A 25,708-nucleotide genomic window follows, 5' to 3' on the forward strand; every position below is an offset into this window, starting at 1 on the left:
TGGACTGCTGAGGACTGGGGTAAAGTCATTTTCTCTGATGAATCCCCTTTTCGATTGTTTGGGACATCTGGAAAACAGCTTATTCGGAGAAGACCAGGTGAGCGCTACCACCAGTCTTGTCTCATGCCAACTGTCAAGCATCCTGAAACCATTCATGTGTGGGGTGGCTTCTCAGCCAAGGGAATGGGCTCTCTCTCAGTCTTGCCTAAAAACACAGCCATGAATAAAGAATGGTACCAGAATGTCCTCCAAGAGCAACTTCTCCCAACCGTCCAAGAGCAGTTTGGCGATTAACAATGCCTTTTTCAACATGATGGAGCACCTTGCCATAAAGCAAAGGTGATAACTAAATGGGAACAAAACATAGAGATTTTGGGACCATGGCCTGGAAACTCCCCAGATCTTAATCCCATTGAGAACTTGTGGTCGATCATCAAGAGACGGGTGGACAAACAAAAACCTTCAAATTCAGACAAAATAAAAGCATTGATTTTGCAAGAATGGACTGCTATCAGTCAGGATTTGATCCAGAAGTTGATTGAGAGCATGCCAGGGAGAATTGCTGAGGTCCTGAAGAAGAAGGGTCAACACTGCAAATATTGACTTGCTGCATTAACTCATTCTAACTGTCAATATAACCTTTTGCTACTCATAATATGATTGCAATTATATTTCTGTATGTGATAAAAACATCTGACAAACACACATAAAAACCAGAGGCCAGCAGATCATGTGAAAATATAATATTTGTGTCATTCTCAAAACTTTTGGCCATGACTGTAGTCAAAAGAGATGGATAGGAATGACTGCTCACATTTTATCATTTGGCAGCTAAAATAGAGACCGGATGTCTCACTTAGTGTCTGTGAATGGAGGTGTGAAGGCTTCCAGTGTGTTTAGTAAGGACACTGACCTGAACTGGTGGACTCGCAGTACTAATGGACTTTTGATTTTCTGTTTGTTTTCACTTTGCGCCGGTAAAAGGCTATTGTTTGCTTGTACTTAAGCAGGTTTATGGAGTTAATAAACCTGACTGGACGTTTTTATGAAACCGCTTCCTGTGCCTACCTCAACCGAAGCTGTGTGAGTACAAAACCCTACAGTTGATGCTAGAACCACAGTCACAAATCCCACAGGTCAGTGTGAGTGCCACACAGATATCACATGTCCTGGGTGAAAGCAACTGCAGGAGCGAAAGCTGGTGGTGGTTAATCTCCAACAGCATCAGATATGGCAGCAGCAGCTTAAGCAGCAGATGGAACTCCTAGCCGAGGCGATCCATGGTAGGGCAACCGCCCCAACCCCAAATCCAGGTGATGACTTACACATGAGGAAGACGGTAAGAAGAGCCTTACAAAAGATGACCCCGGGTGATGACGTCAAGGCGTTCCTGGCCGTTTTTGAAAGGGTGGCGGAACGGGAGAAATAACCTTCAGAGTAGTGGGCGGAGGTTCTGGCACCTTATTTAACAGGAACCACAGAAGGCCTTTTATGACCTTGCCTTGCATGACCCAAAAGAGTATGCCAAGTTAAAATCTGAGGTCTTGGCACGCTTAGGAGTGACTCTGACTATCAGGGCACAACGGGTGCACCACTGGACCTATTGCAGTGACAAACCTCCCCAGTCCCAAATGTTTGACCTCCTACACCTGGTCCAAAAAATGGTTGCAACCTGAATCTTGCTCCCCAGTACAGATGGTGGAGAGGGTTGTCATGGGCAGGTTAATACACTCCCTACCGAGGCCGGTGCAATCCTGGGTTGCCTAGAGAGATCCCTGTAATGACGATGATCTAGTGTGCCTAGTGGAGAGATCGAGAGTCCCTTGAGGAAGCAAGCATTATGTGTTCCCAAAGGGGGGTTGACCCCAAAAAGAGGGGAGCTATAGCCACATATGGGGTGCGTCCAAGAGAACAGGAGGTGTCTGAGTTATTGTTAAAGGCCCATTCCAATAGTGTAATTTGTTGGAGGTGTCATACCCCAGGTCACATAGCCACCCGTTGCCCCATGACTAGAGATGAGCTAATATCTTCGGCTCCCTCCTTATTCGGCAAGCTATAGCGCTTACCGAGCAAGCTGCCATGGGAACCCGGATACCTGGATCGCTCCTGCTGATCAGCTGTTCAGCGCCGCAGCTGCATGTGTCGCGGCTGTTTGACAGTCACAACACATGCATGGAGAGCCCAACAAACAGGCTCACTTCTGTAGCCCTTTAGTGATATTGCCCATTATTGAAGTTCCATTTAATAGTATAGCCATGGATCTAGTAGGACCCCTGGTCAAGTCTGCTAGAGGGCACCAGTATATCTCGGTGGTACTGGACTATGCTACACAGTATCCAGAGGCCGTGCCACAACGAAACGCCTCCGCCAAGTGTATAGCCCGGGATTCGGTCCATGTCTTTTCTAGAATGGGGTTGCCTAAAGAGATCCTAACGGACCAAGGGGCCCCGTTTATGTAAAAAATGATGAAGGAGTTGTGCAAAACCCTGCAAATCCACAACTCCGGACCTCAGTCTACCATCCACATACGGATGCTTTGGTGGAAAGCTTCAATAAAACCTTGAAGACCATGTTGAGAAAGATCGTAGATAAGGATGGCTAAGACTGGGACTGTCTACTGCTGTACCTTCTGTTCTCCATCAGAGAAGGTCCCACAAGCCTCTACTGGATTCTCCCCTTTTGATCTCTTGTATGGCCGACACCCCCGTGGACAAATCGATGTAGAGATGGAGACCTAGGAGGTGGAGTCTACACCTTACAGGATTGTAATCGAACATGTGGCCCAGATGCAAGAGAGACTTGCTGAGGTGATGCCCATTGTGAAATTATACCTCCTCAAAGCACAAGAGGCACAGTCGAGGGTGTACAATAGATCGGCGGCGAGCGTGAGACACTTCAGCCCTGGGGATCGAGTACTGGTGCTGGTACCTACGGAGGAGAGCAAATTCCTGGCCAAATGGCAGGGCCGTTATGAAATAGTTGAAAAGGTTGGATACGTCAACTATAAAGTTCCCCAACCAGGAAGAAAGGAGCCCTACCAGGTGTACCACGTCAACCTAATAAAGCCATGGCGAGATAGGGAGCCCGTGGAAGCTCCGTGTTTGGTGGCTAAGCCTGAAACTGACGTTGAAGAGGTTAAAGTGGCAGAAACGCTGTCACGTGCCCAAAAGAAACAGTGCCGAGTGTTGCTTTGTTGGAACAGAGACCAATTTTCAGAACTACCAGGTTGTACTAAGATCATAGAGCATAAGTGTCATGTCGGACGCTGTTCACACCACAGCATCCGGCAGGCAGAGGTAGTTCCACCTCCAGCCACTATAGCCTCAGTGGCGCCGGTTTGATCTTCAGGCTCTCGGGGGTTAATCCTGCTGGAGACCAGGTTGGAAGGTTAGTCACGCCCACGGTCTTTAAATAGTCATACTGGCATATGGGCGTCGCCGATTATAGCTTGTGTTTCATACCAAGTGGTTCCGGTCTGGAGTGGAGGTGTTCAAGAGAGAGAGATTCATATCTGGTGTCGTATGATCCGTCGTTATCCTTTCTCCTTCCCATATTTGTGTTTAGTTGTGCCCTGTTCACATTACTGTTTATTCCTGTGTGTGTGCGGCGCAGTGCAGTTTAAGTTCTCCCTGTCTGTCATTATTTGTGTGGGAGCTTTGGTGGTGTGACTCCTCACTGGGTGGAGGGTGGAGGGTTAAGTGCAGGGCTGAGCAGGAGATAAGGAAAGGTCGGAGGCTCAGGCATTTGCACCTTCAGCAAAAACCCTGGGTTGAGGGTCAGACAGGGTTTCCCCTAGTAAAAGCCATATCAGATTCCAGAAGCCCGCTTAGAGGTGATCTCAAAAGAAGGTGAAGCGGATGCTGAGCCTGGGAGCCATTGAAGAGTCCCAAGAGTGGCTGGTCCAGTCCCATAGTCTAAATGCCTAAAACAGATGGAGAATGGTGGTTTTGCAATGACTATAGAAAGTTGAATGAGGTCTCTAAGTTTGATGCATACCCGATGCCCTGTGTCAAATTGATTGAGATTCTAGGGCTGGCCTGATACATTACCACCCTTGACTTCACAAAAGGGTATTGGCAAATTCCCATGTCCAAAGACATCAAACAGAAGACTGCCTTCTCAATGCCAGATGGATATTTCCGGTACATAAAGATGCCATTCGCTTTTCAAGGAGCTCCAACTATCTTCCAGAGAGCCTCTTCCCACAAGAGGTACACAGCGGCCTACCTGGATGACATCGTGATCTTCAGCCAGAATTGGGGAAGCCATCTGAGCAAAGTCCAGGCGATCCTTGATGCTCTACGGAAGGCCGGGTTTTCCAAAAACCCAAAGAAATGTGCCATTGGAATGGAGGAAGCTAAATATTTTGGGCTATGTCATAGGCATAGGTGATTTAAATCCCCAAATAAATAAAGTTAAGGTCATCCAGAGTTGGCCACAACCTCTCTCGAAGAGGCAGGTCAGAGTGTTCCTGGTCATTGTGGGCTATTACCGCCGGTTTATCCCTAACTTTTCCATGATAGCTGCCTCTCTGACAGACCTCCTTAAAGGGACAAAGTTGGCTATGGCTAAGTGGTCTCCAGAAGATGAGATGGCCTTCCAGGAACTGAAACTAGTCCTATGTAAACAGCCAGTGCTGGTGGCACCCGATTTTTCCTAGGAGTTTGCTATCAAGACGGACGCGTCAGATGTTGGGCTGGGCACTGTATTATCACAAGAGGTGAATGGGGAAGAGCATTCCATATGTATCTGAGTCGGAAGTTGTCATCTTGCATCCTGCTTGAAAAAATACTCCATAATGGAGAAGGAATGTTTAGCCATCAAGTGGGCGTTGGACACTCTAAGTTACTACCTCTTAGGTAGGAAGTTCAGGCTAGTGTGAGACCATGCCCCACTGAAGTGGATGAGAGAGAAGTGACCAGGTGGTTCCTAGCACTTTAGTATTTTAACTTCCATGTGGAAAATAAGCCAGGGAAACTGAATGGCAATGCTGACGCTCTGTCAAGAGAGTCCACTGTTTGATGGCGGTAGGTGCCAAGCCCCCTGGCTTTAGGCAGAGGGGGTATGTAAGATGGCAGCCAGACAGGCCTTTGAGCGGAGGTATTTATCATTGCTGTTGGTAGCTTCGGTGATGTGAGCTTGGAAAGCATATAGTGCTGAGAGAGTTATTAGACCATGGGTGGGAATGAATGCTCACGTATTCCAACCCTAGGGACGTGGTTTGACAGCTAAAATGGAGGCTGAGTGTCTCATTCAATGTCTGCGACTGGAGGTGCGAAGGCCTCCAGTGTGTTTGCTAAGGACACTGACCTGAGTGGATAGACCCGCAGTGCCTTTTCACTTTGTGCCGGAAAAGGATATCTTTTGTTTGCTTGTACTTCAGCAGGTTTATGGAGTTAATAAACTTGACTGGACATTTTTTATGAAACCACTTCTTGTGCTTACCTCCACCGCAGCTGAGTGAGTACAATGTACAATGTTCATAATATACTGTAAGCCTGACACTGCACATCGCACTTATCCATGTGACTGTCGCCCTATACAAGCCTCATTTACTTCCTCCATGAATGGTCTTTGGAAGGCCGGAATCACACTACCGTACAACATGGCCGAGCGCTATGTAATAAAACATTGCATAGGACTCGGCCAATGTTACTCTATGGGGCAGCTTATTTTCTCATGCCAAATCAGCATGTAAGTACAATCGATTGGCAGCGAAACTAGGCTCCACCGATTGCGGTGCCATATACGCCGACAACGGCAGCAGAGGAGATGGAGAAATTAATATCTCCATCTCATCGACAGCTGTGCTCCGATCCTCTCTGTGCAGCATGACATTCAGCGGCCACTTGCAGCAGAGCAGGAGCCGTGGGTCATTAGCATATCGCATCCGATGCTCTTGCATTGGATGCCATACACTTGTGTGACTCCAGCCTAAGAGTTGTTTCATCAGTATTTTGCAGTATTTTGCACCTGTGCTGCCACCACCTTTATCATGGGGGCTGCTACATCTTGTAGTGCTTTGCTATTAATGTGACCTGCTCACAGCCCAATACCATGCAGGACGCTTGGCATTTGCCACAGAACACCAGGATTGGCAAATTCGCCACTGGCACCCTGTGCTCTTCACAGATGAAAGCAGGTTCACACTGAGCACATGTGACAGATGTGACAGAGTCTGGAGACGCCATGGAGAGCGATCTGCTGCCTGCAACATCCTTCAGCATGACCGGTTTGGCAGTGGGTCAGTAATGGTGTGGGGTGGCATTTATTTGGAGGGCCACACAGTGTTGGGCTGTGAGCACAACCCCCATCTGTGGACTTCGGGCACTCGCACCATCCTCATGGAGTCGGTTTCTAACCGTTTGTGCAGACACATGCACATTTGTGGCCTGCTGGAGGTCATTTTGCAGGGCTTTGGCAGTGCTCCTCCTGTTCCTCCTTGCACAAAGGCTGAGGTAGCGGTCCTACTGCTGGGTTGTTGCCTTCTTACAGCCCCCTCGACATCTCCTGGTGTCCTAGCCTGTCTCCTGGTAGCGCCTCTGGACACTATGCTGACAGACACAGCAAACCTTCTTGCCACAGCTCGCATTGATGTGCCATCCTGGATGAGCTGCACTTCCTGATCCACTTGTGTGGATTGTAGAGTCCGTCTCATGCTACCACGAGTATGAAGGCACAACCAACATTCAAAAGTGACCAAAACATCAGCCAGAAAGCATTGGTACTGAGATGTGGTCTGTGGTCCCCACCTGCAGAACCACTCCTTTATTGAGGGTGTCTTGATAATTGCCAATAATTTCCATCTATTGTCTATTCCATTTGCACAACAGCATGTGAAATTGATTGTCAATCAGTGTTGCTTCCTAAGTGGGCAGTTTGATTTCACAGAAGTTTGATTTACTGTGAGTTATATTCTGTTTGAGTGTTCCCTTTGTTTTTTGAGCAGTGTATACCGTATTTTTCGCTTTATAAGACGCTCCGGATTATAAGACGCACCCCAAATTTTGAGGAGAAAAATAGGAAAAAAACTTTTTTTTAATAAAATGGTTGTGCATCTTATAATCCAGGCGTCTTATTGCTTACCAGGGGTGGTGATGGAGGAGGCCGGAGTGGAACATTGCTGCTGGGATGAGGGGGTGTTTTGATGTACAGCGTGCCACTGCCGGTGTCTGATACTGCCACCGCCCTCTGTCCCCTGATGCTTGCCACCACCGCCACGCTCTGTCCCCCGGTGCCTGCTTACCACCACCACCGCACTCTGTCCCCCAGTGCTTGCCACCACTGCCGCGCTCTGTCCCCCGGTTCTTACCGCCACCGCCACGCTCTCCCCCGGTTCTTACCGCCATCACCGCGCTCTGTCCCCCGGTTCTTACCGCCACCGCCGCGCTCCTGTCCCCCGGTGTTTGCCGCCATCGCCGCGCTCTGTCCCGTTCTGAGGGTACTTGCCGCGGCATTCTGTGCCCTGATGCTGCCGCTGCGCTGTCCGCCGGTTCTTACCGCCACCGCCGCGCTCCTGTCCCCCGGTGGTTTCTGCCGCCGCGCTCTGTCCCGTTCAGCGTGGGGGGTCTCTGCCGCTCCATGCCTGCTTTCCTGTGGCTTTCTTCCTGGAAAATGGCCGCCGCGCATGCGCAGATGGACATCTCGGCACTGAAATCTCGAGATTTCAGTGCCGAGATGTCCATCTGCGCATGCGCGGCGGCCATTTTCCAGGAAGAAAGCCACAGGAAAGCAGGCATGGAGCGGCAGAGACCCCCCACGCTGAACGGGACAGAGCACAGCGGCGGCGACAGAAACCACCGGGGGACAGGAGCGCGGCGGTGGCGGTAAGAACCGGCGGACAGCGCAGCGGCAGCATCAGGGCACAGAGTGCCGCGGCAAGTACCCTCAGCGGCAGCGCAAAGGTATATCCTCTTTGTAAGACGCACCCCCTTTTTCCCATCAATTTTGGGGGAAAAAAAGTGCGTCTTACAAAGCGGAAAATACGGTAATAGAATACTTTTCTCTATATGGGTCTATAGTATTTTATGGATCACCTTTTTACCATAGAATCATAGAATGTTAGAGTTGGAAGGGACATCAAGAGTTATCGTGTTCAACCCCGTGCTCAATGCAGGATTCACTAAACCATCTCAGACAGATGTCTGTCCAGCCTCTGTTTGACGACTTCCATTGAAGGAGAACTCGACACCTCTTGTTGCAGCATGTTCCACTTATTGATCATCCTCACTATCAAAAAGTTTTTTCTAATATCTAATCTGTATCTTCTCCCTTTCAGTTTCATTCCATTGTTTCTCGTGTTTCCATGTGCAAATGAGAATGAGGATGATTCCTCTACACTGTGACATCCCTTTAGATATTTGTAGACAGCTATTAAGTCTCCTCTCAGCCTTTTTTGCAAGCTAAACTTTCCCAAATCTTTTAATTGTTCCTCGTCGGTCATACTTTGCAGTCCGTTCACCATCCTGCTAGCTCTTCTCTGAAATTGCTCCAGTTTTTCAATGTCCTTTTTTAAAATGTGGTGCCCAGAACTGGACACAGTATTCCAGATGAGACCTGACCATGGAGGAGTAGAGGGGGATAATTACTTCACTTGATCTAGACTCTATACTTCTCTTAATACATCTTAGAACTGTGTTTGCCTTTTTAGCTGCTGCATCACACTATTGACTTATGTGCAGTCTGTGATCGATTAGTATACCCATGTCTTTCTCACACGTGCTGTTACTTAGTCCTTTTGCTCTGATTCTATAGATGTAATTTTCGTTTTTCTTGCCCAGATGTAGAATCTTGCATTTCACCCTGTTAAATGCCATACTATTAGTGGCTGCCCATTGTTCATCTTATCTACAGTGCCTTGCGAAAGTGTTCGGCCAACTGGAACTTTTCAACCTTTCCCACATATCATGCTTCAAACATAAAGATACCAAATGTAAATTTTTGGTGAAGAATCAGCAACAAGTGGGACACAATTGTGAAGTTGAACCAAATTTATTGGTTATTTTACATTTTTGGGGAAATTCAAAAGCTGGAAAGTGGAGCGTGCAATATTATTTGGCCCCTTTACTTTCAGTGCAGCAAACTCACTCCAGAAGTTCATTGTTGATCTCTGAATGATCCAATGTTGTCCTAAATGACTAATGATGATAAATATAATCCTCCGGTGTGTAATCAAGTCTCCGTATAAATGCACCTGCTCTGTGATAGTCTCAGGGTTCTGTTTGAATCACAGAGAGCATCATGAAGACCAAGGAACACAACAGGCAGGTCTGTGATACTGTTGTGGAGAAGTTTAAAGCCGGATTTGGATAGAAAATGAACTCCAAAACTTTAAACATCCCAAGGAGCACTGTGTAAACGATCATATTGAAATGGAAGGAGTATCATCCCTCTGCAAATCTACCAAGACCCGGCCGTCACTCTAAACTTTCATCTCAAACAAGGAGAAGACTGATCAGAGATGCAGCCAAGAGGCCCATGATCTTTCTGGATGAACTGCAGAGATCTACAGCTGAGGTGGGACAGTCTGTCCATAGGACAACAATCAGCTGTACACTTTATGGAAGAATGGCAAGAAGAAAGCCATTTCTCAAAGATATCCACAAAAAGTGTCATTTAATGTTTGCAACAAGCCACCTGGGAGACACACCAAACATGTGGAAGAAGGTGCTCTGGTCAGATGAAACCAAAATCAAACTTTTTGGCAACAATGCCAAACGATATGTTTGGCGTAAAGGCAACACAGCTCATCAACCTGAACACACCATCCCCACTGTCAAACATGGTGGTGGCAGCATCATGGTTTGGGCCTGCTTTTCTTCAGCAGGGACAGGGAAGATGGTTTAAATTGATGGGAAGATGGATGGAGCCAAATACAGGACCATTCTTGAAGAAAACCTGTTGGAGTCTGCAAAAGACCTGAGACTGGGACGGGTTTGTCTTCCAACAAGACAATGATCCCAAACATAAAGCAAAATCTACAATGGAATGGTTCACAAATAAACCTATCCAGGTGTTAGAATGGCCAAGTCAAAGTCCAGACCTGAATCCAATCGAGAATCTGTGGAAAGAGATGAAAACTGCTGTTCACAAACGATCTCCATCAAAGCTCACTGACCTCGAGCTGTATGCCAAGGAAGAATGGGCAAGAATTTCAGTCTTTCGATGTACAAAACTGATAGAGACATACCCCAAGCGACTTGCAGCTGTAATCGCAGCAAAAGGTGGCACAACAAAGTATTACGTTAAAGGGGCCGAATAATATTGCACGCCCCACTTTTCAGTTTCTGAATTTCCACAAAAATGTAAAATAAACAATAAATTTTGTTCAACTTCACAATTGTGTCCTACTTGTTGTTGATTCTTCACCAAAAATTTACATTTGGTATCTTTATGTTTGAAGCATGATATGTGGGAAAAGGTTGAAAAGTTCCAGGGGGCCGAATACTTTCGCAAGGCACTGTAGATCCTTCTGAACCCTTTCTCTGTCTTCTCTAATGTTAGCTATCCCTCCTAGCTTTGCATCGTCTGCAAATATATTGGTTTACCTTTAGTTCCCTTATCTACATCATTTATAAAAATGTTTAACAACACTGGGGCCAGGACAGAGCCTTGTGGTACCCCACTTGAAACACTTTTCCAATTGGATGTGCACCATTTACTACAACTCTTTGAGTACGATCACTGAGCTCGATTTGAATCCACCTAACCGTAGTCTTGTCAATGCCATACTTGGTCATTTTTTCAATAAGGATAGTATGAGATATTTTATCAAATGCTTTGCTGAAGTTGAGATATACTATATCTACCGCATTTCCCTGATCCACCCTGTCAGTGACTCCATCATAGAAGGAAATTAGATTAATCTGGCATGACTTGTTTGCTACAAACCCATGCTGGCTCTGGTTAATTACTGTATTCTTATCCAAGTACTTGCATACATGCTGTTTAATAATTTGTTCAAAAATCTTTCCTGCTATAGAAGTAAGGCTCACTGGCCTGTAATTTCCTGACTCCATCTTTTTTCCTTTTTTGAAGATAGGGACATTTGCCCTTCTCCAATCTTCTTGGAATTCTCCTGTTCTGCAGGATTATTCAAAGATTCTGGCTAGTGGTTCTGCAATTTCCTCTGCTAGCGCTTTCAGTACCCTAGGATATAATTCATCTGGACCAGGAGATTTAAATTCATTTAAATTAGCTAAGTTTTCCCTCACAATCGCTCTGTTTATGGATAGTGGGGATTCTTTTTTTCTTTCAATGGCAACATGAAAATCAGTTGATGTTGCATTTGCTTTCTTAGAGAACACAGATGCAAAATAGCAATTTAAGGCTGAGTGCACACGGTGCGGATTCTCCTGCAGATTTTTCAGCGCAGATTTTGCTGAATCCGCAGGTGACGTGACCTGCGGATTTACTGCAGTTTTAGTGCGGTTTTAATGCGGATATAGTGCAGTTTTTGTGCGGATTTCCCCTGCGGTTTTCCACCTGCGTATTTCTAGAATGGAGGAGGTGGAAAACTGCAGGAAATCCGCACAAAAGAAGTGACATGCTGCAGTTTTCAATCCGCAGCAAATCTGCGTGGAAAAATCCGCACCATGTGCACAGCAGATTTTGAATTACATTGCCTTTAATGATACTGTACATCACATGCAGTTCTGCTGCAAATCCGCTGCGGATCCGCAGCAGAATCCGCATCATGTGCACATAGCCTAAAAGTTCATCCTTCTCAACATCATTTTTGACGACTTCACCCATTTTCTTCCCGTAAAAATCATATAGCATCTTTGACTTTTCTTTTGCCATACCCCCAAAATCCTTTTTTTTTTTTTGGCTGCTTTTGGTCTCCCTTGCAAGCCTTACTTTGTTACTGGCTTTAGCTCTCCTAACTCTTGCCATGCATTCTCTGCAAATAGTGTTATATTCTTCTTTAGATATGCCCCCCTCTTTCCATTTGCTATACATTTCTTTTTCCTTTTTAACAAGAGCTTCAGTTCTGTGTTCATCCACCCTGGTATCTTTAATTGCTTCCAATTCTTCCTTCCTTTCAGGATTGTTACTGATTGTGCAATGAGAATTTCATTTAGCAAAGTCTCCCATCCTTTTTGGACATTTTTGTCCTTTATAATATCCAGCCATTCAACCTTTCCTACCCTCTTTCTGAGTCCATTAAACTCTACCTGTCTGATTCCTCACTGGTCTTTCTCCTCTTGTAATCCAAAATTTGAGGATAGCATGATTGCTTACACTATGGCTGGTCCGAACAATAAAAGCAATTGTTACCATCCACCTTTAGCGTCTCCCCTTTTTCCTTATAGATTGTAAGCTTGCGAGCAGGGCTCTCATTCCTCTTGGTATCTGTTTTGATCTATGTGTTGTGGTGCAGTGACCGCTGTGACAGCTAAGGGGCGCTGTATGGGTCATGCACAGAGGCATATCCATTGTGGTAATGGAGATAGGATAGTAAATAACCGTTATGTACCCCAGGGCGGGTGGCCCTGGTATGAAAGCTTGGACATACACTCACTGGCCACTTTATTAGGTACACCATGCTAGTAACGGGTTGGACCCCCTTTTGCCTTCAGAACTGCCTCAATTCTTCGTGGCAGAGATTCAACAAGGTGCTGGAAGCATTCCTCAGAGGTTTTGGACCATATTGACATGATGGCATCACACAGTTGGCGCAGATTTGTCGGCTGCACATCCCTGATGCGAATCTCCCGTTCCACCACATCCCAAAGATGCTCTATTGGATTGAGATCTGGTGACTGAGGAGGCCATTTGAGTACAGTGAACTCATTGTCATGTTCAAGAAACCAATCTGAGATGAATCGAGCTTTATGACATGGCGCATTATCCTGCTGAAAGTAGCCATCAGATGCCTGTTCTTAGCTGAGAGGAGTGGTACCCAGTGTGGTCTTCTGCTGCTGTAGCCCATCTGCCTCAAAGTTCGACGCACTGTGCGTTCAGAGATGCTCTTCTGCCTACCTTGGTTGTAACGGGTGGCAATTTGAGTCACTGTTGCCTTTCTATCAGCTCGAACCAGTATGCCCATTCTCCTCTGACCTCTGGCATCAACAAGGCATTTCCGGCCACAGAACTGCCGCTCACTGGATTTTTTTTCTTTTTCGGACCATTCTCTGTAAACCCTAGAGATGGTTGTGCGTGAAAATCCCAGTAGATCAGCAGTTTCTGAAATACTCAGACCAGCCCTTCTGGCACCAACAATCATGCCACGTTCAAAGGCACTCAAATCACCTTTCTTCCCCATACTGATGCTCGGTTTGAACTGCAGGAGATTGTCTTGACCATGTCTACATGCCTAAATGCACTGAGTTGCCGCCATGTGATTGGCTGATTAGAAATTAAGTCTTAACACACAGTTGGACAGGTGTACCTAATAAAGTGGCCAGTGAGTGTATGTTGATCAGCAGAGGTACTGCTGAGGTTTTTGTTGCAGTGTATCAGGGAGAGCTTCCAGGTGGCTGGTGAGACGGGTGGGACCAGTTACCTACAAACCCACCCAGGGGCGGAGCAACATTGTGATTATTCGTTTGGTCTGCTGTAAGACTGTGATCGTTTCTTCATGCTGCTATGGTTTATGCCATGTATAATAAACCATATGGACGTTTTTTATGGAAAAGCCTGTGCCAGACCTGGCTTATCTGCAGCCAAGTGAGTGTCCCCCAATACACTCAGTGAGCGCTACCTTACAATTGGTGGAGAATTCTAAGGGCAGTGTTGTAGCCTTGTTGCTAGGGGCAACAGACGAAGTCTACAAATTCGGTTGTTAGGAGCAACGGTTCTAAGAAGCACATGTTGCAGTGCTGGCGACTCTGCGCCAGGAAAGCAGACGGTCTTGAAAACCGTCAGTTATGCTGACCGGGGTCCGTGAGAGAAATGTGTACAGGATACCTCTGCGATAGAGGGATCTGAGAACCTGCATGGCTGTCAGGTAACGGTCGTGAAAACCGTGTGATACTGACCGGGGGAGAGAAAGGGACTTTTGATAAACTGAGGGATACCTCTGAGGAGAAGAGGCATCCGGGAACCTGTGTGGCCAACAGGTAACAGACAGTAGTCTGTTATGATTGGGTCACCGAGGAGGAAAGTAAGACCAAGCTAAGCCACAGAAAACCAGAGAGGTTGGTAACTAAGCGGATTGCAGACCCTTGATCCTATCAACACAACTAGCAGTAGCCGTGGAGCGTACCTACGATGATCCTATACGCCTTGACACAGCCGGAGAACTATATAAGCCTAAAGCAAGAAAGGGGAAATCTAAACTGCCCCAGAGCAGACCCCAAAGGAATAGATAGCCCCCAAACATATATTGTCGGTGAGACAAGATGAAAACACAAACGCAGGTAGGAAAATAGACTGAGCAAATGATGGGGCCCACACTAACTAGACAGGACAGGAAAGGAAAGACTCTGTCTGCAATCACACAAAATACCCTGCAAAAAATGCCCAACACGTCTGATAGAAAAATACTGAAGTCACTAGACTTCGCCCACTATATCAGCACTCAGGTATATTCTGAAAGCAGAGCAAAAAGAGGCCAATCTAATAAGGGACAAAAACAAAGTAGCACAAGCAGTAACATAAGGATGGAAATACAGCACAGCCCCAGCCGCAGCTGGCTGACCACACAAAACTGAAATAGACAAAACCAGATCAAATGTGAACAATAGCAAAAGAACACTTAGCTGAGCATGCAGGGACTGAGCTGGAAACTAAGACCTCAGGATGCAGGAAAAAATCACCAGCAGGGATAGAGGGAGTCGGCTGTCTTAAATCCAGTCAGAAATTCCAGATCTCCAGTCATCCTCCTCATTATCAGGTGGCAGGCCTCTGTTAATTAGATGAGCTCCATTACCTCCACTAACCACCAGAGGGAGCCCGGAAAGAGAACTCGCGACCCCTCTGTCAATATAACCAGCTCCACTACCTTCACTAGTAACCAGAGGTAGGCCAGAAAGCGAATTCACAACAGGAGTCTGTGGTATGCTGACCGGGGTCAGGGAAAGACTGTATGAAAAGTCGCTATCTGGGGCCTCTGTGGATAAGAGGTACCCGGGAACCTGTGATGCTGACACCAGCAGGTAACGGACAGGAGTCCATGTTGTACTGACCGGGGTCAGTGAGAAACTGTGTATGTGTTTTTTTTTTTGTTTTTTTTTCTCGCTTTCCTATAAAGCTGAAGGTGTTGCTGTGACTCGGTGGGGTCACAACGTTTTTTCATAGGCAGCTTGCGGTGGCTCAGTGGGGTCACGAAGGTTACAAGCGTCTAGCGGTAACTCAGCGGGGTTACGAAGATTGCTGTGGATCGGCGGGTCCACGAAGACAGCGCAGCAGGAGCTGCAATGACACCAGCAGCTGCTTGTGAGCGGCAGCCGGAGGTGCCGGTGATTGATGACAGCAGGACCTGTGGCAGTGCCAGCAGAAGCTGGTGTGATGTCGTGCTTAACGGGCCAGTTCAAGCCCGAAAAGACAAACTCTATTGTGTGAACTCGGGCCTAAGAAGGCCTGTAGAGGGGACATGGGGAAATCCCGAAAGGGGGCGGTAACTCAAAAAGGGTGGAGGCCCAGGGGGAGGCGGAGTCCAGAAAGGGTATGGTGGCCCAAAAGCGGAAGGAACATCACGATGTAAAAAGGGTGGGACAGATGAACTGTTGCCAGGGGCAAATGTCCTATGTCTGTCCAGTCTGCCTGGTGAACTACCCGCCAGGCACGATGCTACAGGGGTGTGGCCTCCAGATAAATAACGAAGATGTGGTTGGTCTTTTCGACCCTGGGAGCCCAGTGACTAGTGAGGGTTGCTCCTGAGATACCCGGCAGAAAGGTTGGGGTCACTTGCAACCACGGGGGCACTAAGGATTGTCCAGTGGCCAGGGTAGTCTTTGAGACAGGCTGGGACATTGCTGGACAGGATGTTGTGATAGTCCCAAATCTAATCTGTCCTGTCCAGTGGTTATAGGCCGGGACTCTAGACTGTTCTCTGGCTTGTGGGAGAGGGGAGTTCCTCTACAGCAGGGGGATGGAGACCTCTCTACTGTTGTGCTGGCAGACATTGAGACGGTGACGCCTCCTAAAGTGGACAGGTCAGATGTAGGAGTGACAACCGGAGGAAAGGGTGCGTCTGCCCAAGTTACGGACCTGTTGTCTTGGGACATGACTGATGGTGAGCTGGTAGATTAGACGACTGAAGCGGACACACGGTTAGAGGGTAACTGGAGGGTTCACTCGGCTGATGGGGGTGACTCAGACTCTGGGGGTGACTGTGGCTCTAAGAGAGAAAGGGAGCACAGAATAGATGAGCTGGAGAAGGACGTCTCTGAGCTCAAAGGTCACCTGTCAACGTGGCAAAGTCTGAATAAGGCCCTCAGAGAAGAGGTAGAAGTGCTCAAAGAAACAGTATGAGGTCTTCTGCGGGAGAAGAAGTTGGTGGACAAAGACTTACAGCAGCCGAGCCCGAGTCATAACAAAACGGAACTGCTAGTGCCCATCTTGGCAAGTGGTGTCGAAGAGGTGAAATCACATGAAGATTTGTAGCTAAAAACTGAACAAGATAGTCCCTCAGTCGGGACAACTGTATTGAGGGAAGTGTCCGTGGTAAACCAGGAGCCGTCTGCCCATGAAGAGAGTGAGCCCTCGATCTTCAAATGCATGATTGACGTACCCGAAGACGTGCAAGAAGCCTGTACCGGTGAGGGTGTGCATGAGGCTTTTAAAAAGGCGGTCAAAGCGTGTGGGGTGCACTGGGCACCTGAGACTCAGCAGTTGGTGGTATTGTCAACCAGGGAAGACACAGTGAAGTGGGTGGCTGTCCTGACAGATATGCATCTGCAATGTCTCCACGCTAAACAGATGTTCAGGCGGAGTAATGGGAAAGCTGCTCGGCGTCTAGAGCTGGCAAGGGAAGCTAAGAATCGGCTGGGCTTGGGGGAAGATGTAATTTCGGTACCCAAATATCTGGTGGAGAGAGTCATTGGTAGGCTTTGTAAAGTAATGCAGGACCTTGTGAATATCTCCGGTGTGGCAAGGGTGAGGATCCATCCTGATGGTGAAGTCCAGGTATCTGGTGAAGAGGACATGATTCCCATCATTGTTGGCTCCATGGAAAGCCTGAGGAACTTGCGGATGCTCTTGGAATACCGAGTAATGTACCTGCAGGAGATCATAGAATCATAGAGTTGGAAGGGACCTCCTGGGCAATCTGGTCCAACCCCCTGCTCAAAGCAGGATTCGCTAAATCATCCCAGTCAGATGTCTGTCCAGCCTCTGTTTGAAGACTTCCATTGAAGGAGAACTCACCACTTCTCGTGGCAGCCTGTTCCACTCATTGATCAGATAGAGCAGTTGAGACTAGACCAACTGCGGATTAATAAAGAGGTGCGGAACATCAGGTGAAGGCCGCCTACAACCCAAGGTATAAAGACCCGAAGGGTTCCTCCAAATGGTGAAATGACTGTCAGCCAAACGTGAACGTCGAAAATCTGCAAGTGGCAGTTCTTCTCACAGTATGAGACTGAGAGACCTAGACAGTATCTCCTGTGATGTATTAGATAGGTCAGACCAGACAGGAGTCTCAACTCTAAATAAGACTTGATCGCACCAACCAGGAGAACCGGTCGTGGAGAGAAAAGTCGGGGGACGGAGCAGACAGAGAAAGTGTGGAGACTAAAGAGTGTCTGGTCTTGGAGACGGACTTTGACTGGAAGGCCAAAGCCCAATGCCGATATACTGACCGCTGGGGCGGGGAAGGCCTTACGTAAATATGATGCCGTATGATGCCCAAAACAGACGAAGACTGTCCTCTCGACTTGTAGGGCAAGGTGACATGGGTGCCCGGTCTCAAGACCCCTGGGTGATGTCAAGTGTTCAACCCCACAAGTTTGAACAGAGGGGGGAGGTATGTGGTGCAGTGACCGCTGTGACAGCTAGGGGGCGCTGTATGGGTCATGCACACAGGCATATCCATCGTGGTAATGGAGATAGGATGGTAAATGACCATTATGTATCCCAGGGTGGGTGGCCCTGGGATGAAAGCTTGAACATGTGTTGATCAGCAGAGGTACTGCTGAGGTTTTTGTTACAGTGTATCAGGGAGAGCTTCCAGTCTCACCAGTCACCTACAAACGCACCCAGGGGCGTGTGTCTTAACGCCCATAGTAAGCCTGTATATATGTGTGTATGGATGGGTGTCTGAATATAGGACCTGCAATGAGGTCATAGCCATGTGATCTGGTGGGTGTGGCTACGGACCATATAAGGTGACCAGGGTAGGTCACATGAGTGAATGCCTGGATCTGATTGGTCTGGGTGGAAGGTCCCGGAATGCCATCATGCTAGAAGGTATGCTGCCTTCCTGAAGCGCATATGCGGAGGTCGCTGACCGGGTGAGGCCTGTGTGTAATGGCCTGTGTGTACAGTCCCCAAAGGGAATGGACGTCCACAGCGAGAAGCAACTACGAGGTAACCCCGGACAGGGGGAATTAACCGAGAGACTGTTGAGCCTGATTGCTGGACAAAGCACCACCTGTGTGAACACAGGTCTAAGGGAGCGGAGCTCCATTGTGAATATTTATTTGGTCTGCTGTAAGACTGTGATCGTTTCTTCATGCTGCTGTGGTTTATGCCGTGTATAATAAACCATATGGACGTTTTGTGGAAAAGCCTGTGCCGGACCTGGTTTATCTGCAGCCAAGTGAGTGTCCCCCCTCTATAATGTAAAGTGCTGCGGAATATGTTGGCGCTATAGAAATAAAATTATTATTAGTATTATTATTGCTGCCTCCTAAATTCTGAGACACAATTACTTCCTCAACCATTTCCTCCCTGTTGGTAAGAATCAGGTCCAAGATTGCAGATCGTCTTGTTTTCTCGTTTACCTTTTGAAAGATTAAGTTGTCAGCAATAGAAGATAAGAATTTTCTGGATCCAGTACTTTTTCCTGAGAGAGATTCCCAACAAATATCTGGATAGTTAAAATCTCCATGATCACTAGGTCATACTTTTTTGAGAACAGAGACATCTGATGTAAATCGAGTTCATCCATATCTTCAGCCTGTCCAGGTGGCCTATAGTAAACACCTGCAATAGTGTCCTTTCTGTTCTTCTGTCCTTGAATTCTTATGTCAATTGCTTAGATGTCGTAACACTTCTTAAAAGATCTATTTATACTTACCAGTTGTTTATCTCTATTGTTTGTCTTTTTAACAATTCTTTTATATAGTAATGTATTATGTAAAATTTTTCAATAACGATGTATTAATTTATTTTTCTTGTATGGGAGTAATTCCTTGACATTTCTGCCTCAGATTGTCCGTGAGAAGTGACTCAGCAGCACAGTTAGTATAGTTAATCAGCAGGTGTCAAACCCCTCCAATAGGGGTCTTAATGTCTCCCAAGCCTGGTGGAAAGCAAACAGATCTCGGTCTCTCTTGCTGAAAATATTTATAGTAATGGAAAAGAATTAGAAAACAATCCACAGCTTAATGTTTTAACTTTTCACTAAGAGTCCACTTTCTAATAGAAAGGCTTAGATGAAAAACTGTAGTGGAGCCGCAGAGCTCAGTAAATGGCTGCACGGTGTTGACGTGATGTCACCACTGCGACTGAGTAACAGAGACCAAGGCAGATGCAGAGCGCTGAACTTTGAGGTGGTAAATAAAGCTCAGGGGTTTTTTTGTTTTTTTTTTACACATACAGTAACTTGAGCCTTTTTGGAAAACGTTTGTTGAAGTGCAATAACCAAGTCTTTAAAGCAGTGTTTATAACAATTGATAACATTTATTTTATTTTTGGCAGATCTCTTTACCTGGAGTTCAGAGGGACAACTTTCAGATTTTAAAGTTGATGATGATGATATCACACCTGATACATATGAAGATCAAGCCATTATGCCAGATTTAACTTCAGCCCTTCACAGAAAAGATATATTATTTGATCCTTTTGAGCAACTTCTATTTTCTGATTCATTACAAACTGTTAAGCAAAGCAAAAGTAACAGAACAGATGGTGAATACAAACGAACTCCCACAAGAAAGAAAACATTTTCATGTTCAGAATGTGGGAAATGTTTTAAGGATAGGTTTGCTTTGGTTATACATGAGAGAGTTCACACAGGAGAGAAGCCTTTCTCATGTTCAGAATGTGGGAAATGTTTTAGGAATAAATATGCTTTAGTTATACATGAGAGAATTCATACAGGAGAGAAGCCTTTCTCATGTTCAGAATGTGAGAAATGTTTTAGGAATAAATATGCTTTAGTTTTACATGAGAGAGTTCATACAGGGGAGAAGCCATACCTGTGTTCAGAATGTGGGAAGTCTTTTAGGGATAAATCTGTTTTAGTTATACATGAGAGAGTTCATACAGGGGAGAAGCCGTACTCATGTTCAGAATGTGGGAAATGTTTTAAGAATATCTCTGCTTTGGGTGTACATAAGAGAGTTCATACAGGGGAGAAGCCATACTCATGTTCAGAATGTAATAAATATTTTAGCACTAAAGCAAAGCTTGTTGGACATCAGAGAATTCACACAGGGGAAAGGCCACATTTATGTTCAGAATGTAGGAAATGTTTTAGGACTAAAGCAAAACTTGCAAGACATCAGAGAATTCACACAGATGAAAGGCCATATGTATGTTCAGAATGTGGGAAACGTTGTAGAGAAAAATTCAGACTTGTTGCACATCAGAGAACTCACACAGGAGAGAAGCCATTTTCATGTTCAGAATGTGGGAAATGTTTCAGTTATAAATCAGTTTTAGTTGCGCATCAAAGAATTCACACAGGGGAGAAGCCATATTCATGCTCAGAATGTGGAAAGTGTTTTACCCAAAATGGAGCTCTATTTGCACACCAAAAATCTCATAAAGGAGAAAAGCCACTTTTGTGACTAGAATGCTGAAAATTTATCACAAAGAAATCTCATCTTCTTAAACATCAGAATAATCACACAGACGTAGCTTTTTAAATCATTTTATTGGCAAATTGTGCAAGGAGAAAAATAGAATAGCTAATGTAAAGTCACATGTCATACAAGGGAAGAAAAAATTTGGATTACTATTTGATTAGGAAGTCTGCGCAATTAAAATAAACGTCTGTTATTGAAAAGCAAATGGAATCCAACTAATTCACCTATATGCTAAATGAGCACTAGAGACACTCAACTAGTAGCAAATTGAAACTCCTTTTGCATTTAAAATTGCAGAACTTTGTTGTGGCATAGATCTTACTGTGGCTCTGAAATCTTTCTGCAGGAATTTGAGCCTTTGGAGACCGAATAGCTTGTGCCTGACTGCATTGCCTGTTGATCAGAAAGATTCTTGACTTTCTCCTTTGACACTTTTCATTAGTGAGTTGTTTACTTGCACAAGATTTTCTTTCCCTAAATGTTGTTTTCAGTTACATTTTTCTTAAATCTATTGCATGAGAAAAAAAGATTGGGAGGTTTTTTGTTTTTTTATAGAAACTTTAGCGCCTTCACACCCCAGTCTGTTTTCACCTGCATGATCAGACCACATTTTTCAATTCTGACGTGTTACTTTACGCGTCAACAAATCCCAGTGACTCTTAGATGTTTTTTGTGACATATTGGACTTCATGGTAGTGGTAACATTTGTTCGATATGACTTGCATGAAATTGTGAAAATATCAGAAATTTGCCGAAAATTTTGCAATTTTCAAACTTTTAATTTGTATGCTTTTAAACCAGAGTTATGTAACACTTACCAAATGTCTACTTTACATCAGCACAATTTTTTAAACAATTTTTTTCTTAGGAAGTTAGAAGGGTTAAAAGTTGTCCAGCGATTTCTCATTTTTCCAACATTTACAAAACCTGTTTTTTTAGGGACCACCTCACATTTGAAGTGACTTTGAGGGCACTATGTGACTGAAAATACCCAATTTTCACACAATTCAAAAACTGCAGCCCTCAAACCACATCCAAGAAGTTTCTTAACCCTTCATGTGCTTCACAGGAGCTAAAGCAATATAGAAGAAAAAGATTAATTAATTTTACTTTTTCCCACAAAAATGTTACTTTAGCCCCACATTTTAAATTTTTACAAGGGTGACAGGAGAAACTGCACCATAAAATATGTACTGCAATCTTTCCTGAGTACGTGGATTTGCCATATGTGGTGGCTATTGTTTGGGCGCATGGCAGGGCTCGGAAGGGAAGGAGCTCCATTTCAATTTTGGAGTGCAAAGTTGTCTGGAATAGATAGCAGACTCCATGTCGTGTTTGCAGAGTCCCTCATGTGCCTAAACAGTGGAAACTGCCCACAAGTGACTGAATTTTGCAAACTAGAACCCTTAAGGAATTTATCTAGATGTGTGTTGAGCAGTTTGAATCCACAGGTGCTTTATAGAGTTTTATAATGTTGAGCTAAGAAAATGAAAAATCATATTTTCCCATAAAAATTGTTGCATTTTCACACAGGTAACAGGAGAAAACAAGGTAACAGAAGAAATTGCAGTGTACAATTTGTTGTGCAATTTATCCTGCATATGCCGATACCTCATATGAGTTAGAAAACTACTAATTGTGCCCACAACAGGGCTCGGAAGGGAAGGATCAGCATTTTAACTTTGGCGCGCAAAATTGTCTGGAATAGATTGCTGGCGCCATGTCTCTTTTGGAGAGCCCCTGATGTGCCTAAACAGTGGAAAACCCCCACAAGTGACACCATTTTGTAAACTTAACCCCTCAAGAAATTTATCTAGACATAGAATCATAGAATGGTAGAGTTGGAAGGGACTTCCTGGGCCATCTGGTCCAACCCCCTGCTCAAAGCAGGATTCACTAAATCATCCCAGACAGATGTCTGTCCAGCCTCTGTTTGAAGACTTCTATTGAAGGAGAACTCGCTACCTCTCGTGGCAGCCTGTTCTACTTATTAATCACCCTAATTGTCAATGCGTTTTGTCTAATATATAATGTGTGTCTCCTCCCATTCAGTTTCATCCCATTGGTTCTAGTCTTTCCTTGTGCAAATGAGAATAAAGATGATCCTTCTACAATGTGACAGCCCTTGATATATTTGTAGACAGCTATTATGTCTCCTCTTAGTCTTCTCTTTTGCAAGCTAAACATTCTCAAATCTGCAACCGTTCCTCATAGAACATGGTTTGCAGACCGGTCACCATTCTAGTCGCTCTTCTCTGAACTTGCTCGAGATTATTTGTCTTTTTCAAAATATGGTGCCCAAAACTGGACACAGTATTCCAAATGAGGTCTGACCAAAGAGGAGTAGAGGGCAGTAATGACTTCACGTGATCTACACTGTATGCTTCTGTTAATACATCCTAGAATTGTATTTGCCTTTTTTGCTTCTGCATCACACTGTTGGCTCATATTCAGTCTGTGATCTATTAGTATACCCAAGTCTTTTTCACATGTGCTATTGCTTATCCCTGTTCCTCCCATTCGGCATATGCTTTTTTCATTTTTATTGCCCAGATGTAGTACTTTTGCATTTTCCCTGTTAAAAACCATTCTGTTAGTTACTGCCTACTGCTCCAGTTTATTTATATCTTTTTGAATCCTCTCTCTCTCTTCTCTAGTATTAGCTATCCCTCCTAACTTTGTGTCATCAGCAAATTTAATCAGTTTACCTTCAATTCCTTCATCTAAATAATTGATAAAGATTTTTCAAGTGGATGTGCAGCCATTTACAACCACCTTTTGGGTCTGATCATTAAGCCAGTTAGGTGGATTCATAACAGTTGCCTTGTCCATTCCATACTTATCCATTTTTTCAATAATTATTGTGTGAGATACTTTGTCAAATGCTTTGCTGAAGTCAAGATATACTATATCTACAGCATTTCCCTGATCCACCCAGTCAGTGATTCTGTCGAAGGAAATTAAGTTAGTCTGACATGACTTATTAGTTACAAACCCATGCTGACTCTGTTTAATCACTTCATTCTTATCCAGGCACTTACATACATGTTGTTTAATAATTTGTTCAAAGATCTTTCCTGGATAAAGATGTCAGACTCACCGGCCTATAGTTCCCTGGGTCCACCTTCTTCCCTTTTTTGAAGATAGGAACTACATTTGCTCTTCTCCAGTCTTCTCGGACTTCTCCAGTTCTCCAAGATTATGGAGAGTGGTTCAAACATTTCTTCTGCTATCTCCTTCAGTACTCTGGGGTGTAATTCATCTGGATCTGGAGGCTTGAATTCATTTAGGCTAGCTAAGTGTTTCCTCACTATCTTTCTGTTTATAAATATCTTGGATTCTTCTATTCCCTAAATAGGACAGTGAAGATCAGTTGATGTTACATTTCCTTTCTGAGAGAAAGCAGATGGAAAATAGGAATTTAAAAGTTCGGCCTTCTCAACATCCTGTCTTACCATTTCATCATTTTCATTCTGTAAAAATCCTATAGCATCTATGACTTTTCTTTTACTTTTGACATATCCCCTAAATCCATTTTTATTGCTTTTGACGTTTCTTGCAGCCTTAATTCATTGTCAGCTTTAGATAATCTGATTCGTGCCCTGTAGGTTCTGCAGACAGCATTATATTATTTCTTCCTATTTAGCATGTGTTTAAGTTCTGAGTTCATCCATCCTGGTTTCCTTAAATGCTTCCTATTCTTCCCTCTTTTCAGAATTGTTAACGATTGTGCTTTGAGAATCTCATTTTTCAAGATTTCCCATCCTTCCTGGACATTTTTGTCCTTAAGGATATCCAGCCATTGGATCCCTCCAATTCTCTTTCTGAGTCCTTTAAAATCTGCCTTTCTGATATCTAACCTTGACGTCTGAGTCGTCACAGGTCTTTCTCCTCTAATTATCCAAAATTCTTAAATAGCATGGTCGCTACCACCTAGGGTCCCAGACACTCTTACCTCCTCAACCATTTTCTCCCTGTTTATAAGGTATCAGATCCCCCTGTTTTTTCCCCCTACCTTTTGGGTTCAAGGTGCTCATCTTAACAGAATTTTACAACGTTGAACTGTGAAAATAAAATAAAATTTTCCCGGAGAAATGTTGGTTTTGTCCAAATTTTTCATTTTCACAAGGGTAACAGGAGAAAATGGGCCATACAATTTGTTGAGTACACTGATATCCCATATGTGGTCGAAAACTACTTTTGAGACAGAGTGCAAAGCTCAAAAGGGAAGAAGCGCCATATTGAAGTTGATTTTGCTAGAATGGTTTGAGGGGCCATGTCACATTGGCAGAACCCCTGAGGCGCCAGAACAGCAGAAACCCCCCATTAGTAACATCATTTCACAAACTACACCTCTCAGTCAATTCATCTAGGGGTACATTTAGCATACTGACACCACATATGCCTCACAGAAATTTATACCATTGGGCAGTGATTACATTTTTACCTCTAAAATATTTTAACCTAAAATTTTAAATGTTTATAAGGGCTGTGGTAGAGTGGCTCACTCGACTGGACACAGATGTAAAAAATGGAACACTCTCTTTAAGAACGTGGTTGGTTTATTAACGACAGCATAAACCAAGCTAGGAAAAATAAACACGGCCCCCTGGGCAAAACTGCAAAGCACAGCCCATTCTCCTAGCGGGGATCAGCCCGCTCACAGCCGTGTCCACGGTTCAGGTCTTTTAACAAATGACACAGACACAAACACTTTCCTGGAGTGCTTCCTCTCGGCACACAGAACACTGCTGCCTTTTGAAGCCAGCTACTTAAACCCCAGACCA

At 44.9% G+C, this 25,708-nt stretch overlaps 1 protein-coding gene across 1 annotated transcript in view; it reads left to right on the forward strand.

Annotated features, from left to right (window-relative positions):
- Window positions 1-21,126, forward strand: part of LOC141051171 (uncharacterized) — a 218,882-nt gene extending 197,756 nt beyond the window's left edge. Inside the window, 1 exon segment of the mRNA XM_073548036.1 lies at window positions 19,810-21,126. Within this exon segment, the coding sequence (XP_073404137.1) occupies window positions 19,810-20,903 (1,094 nt within the window). The 3' untranslated portion in view covers window positions 20,904-21,126.
- The last annotated feature ends 4,582 nt before the right edge of the window (window positions 21,127-25,708 follow it).

Source organism: Dendrobates tinctorius, unplaced genomic scaffold (assembly GCF_039654945.1).
Source record: "Dendrobates tinctorius isolate UK_male_01 unplaced genomic scaffold, ASM3965494v1 ptg000155l, whole genome shotgun sequence".
Taxonomy (NCBI): domain Eukaryota; kingdom Metazoa; phylum Chordata; class Amphibia; order Anura; family Dendrobatidae; genus Dendrobates; species Dendrobates tinctorius.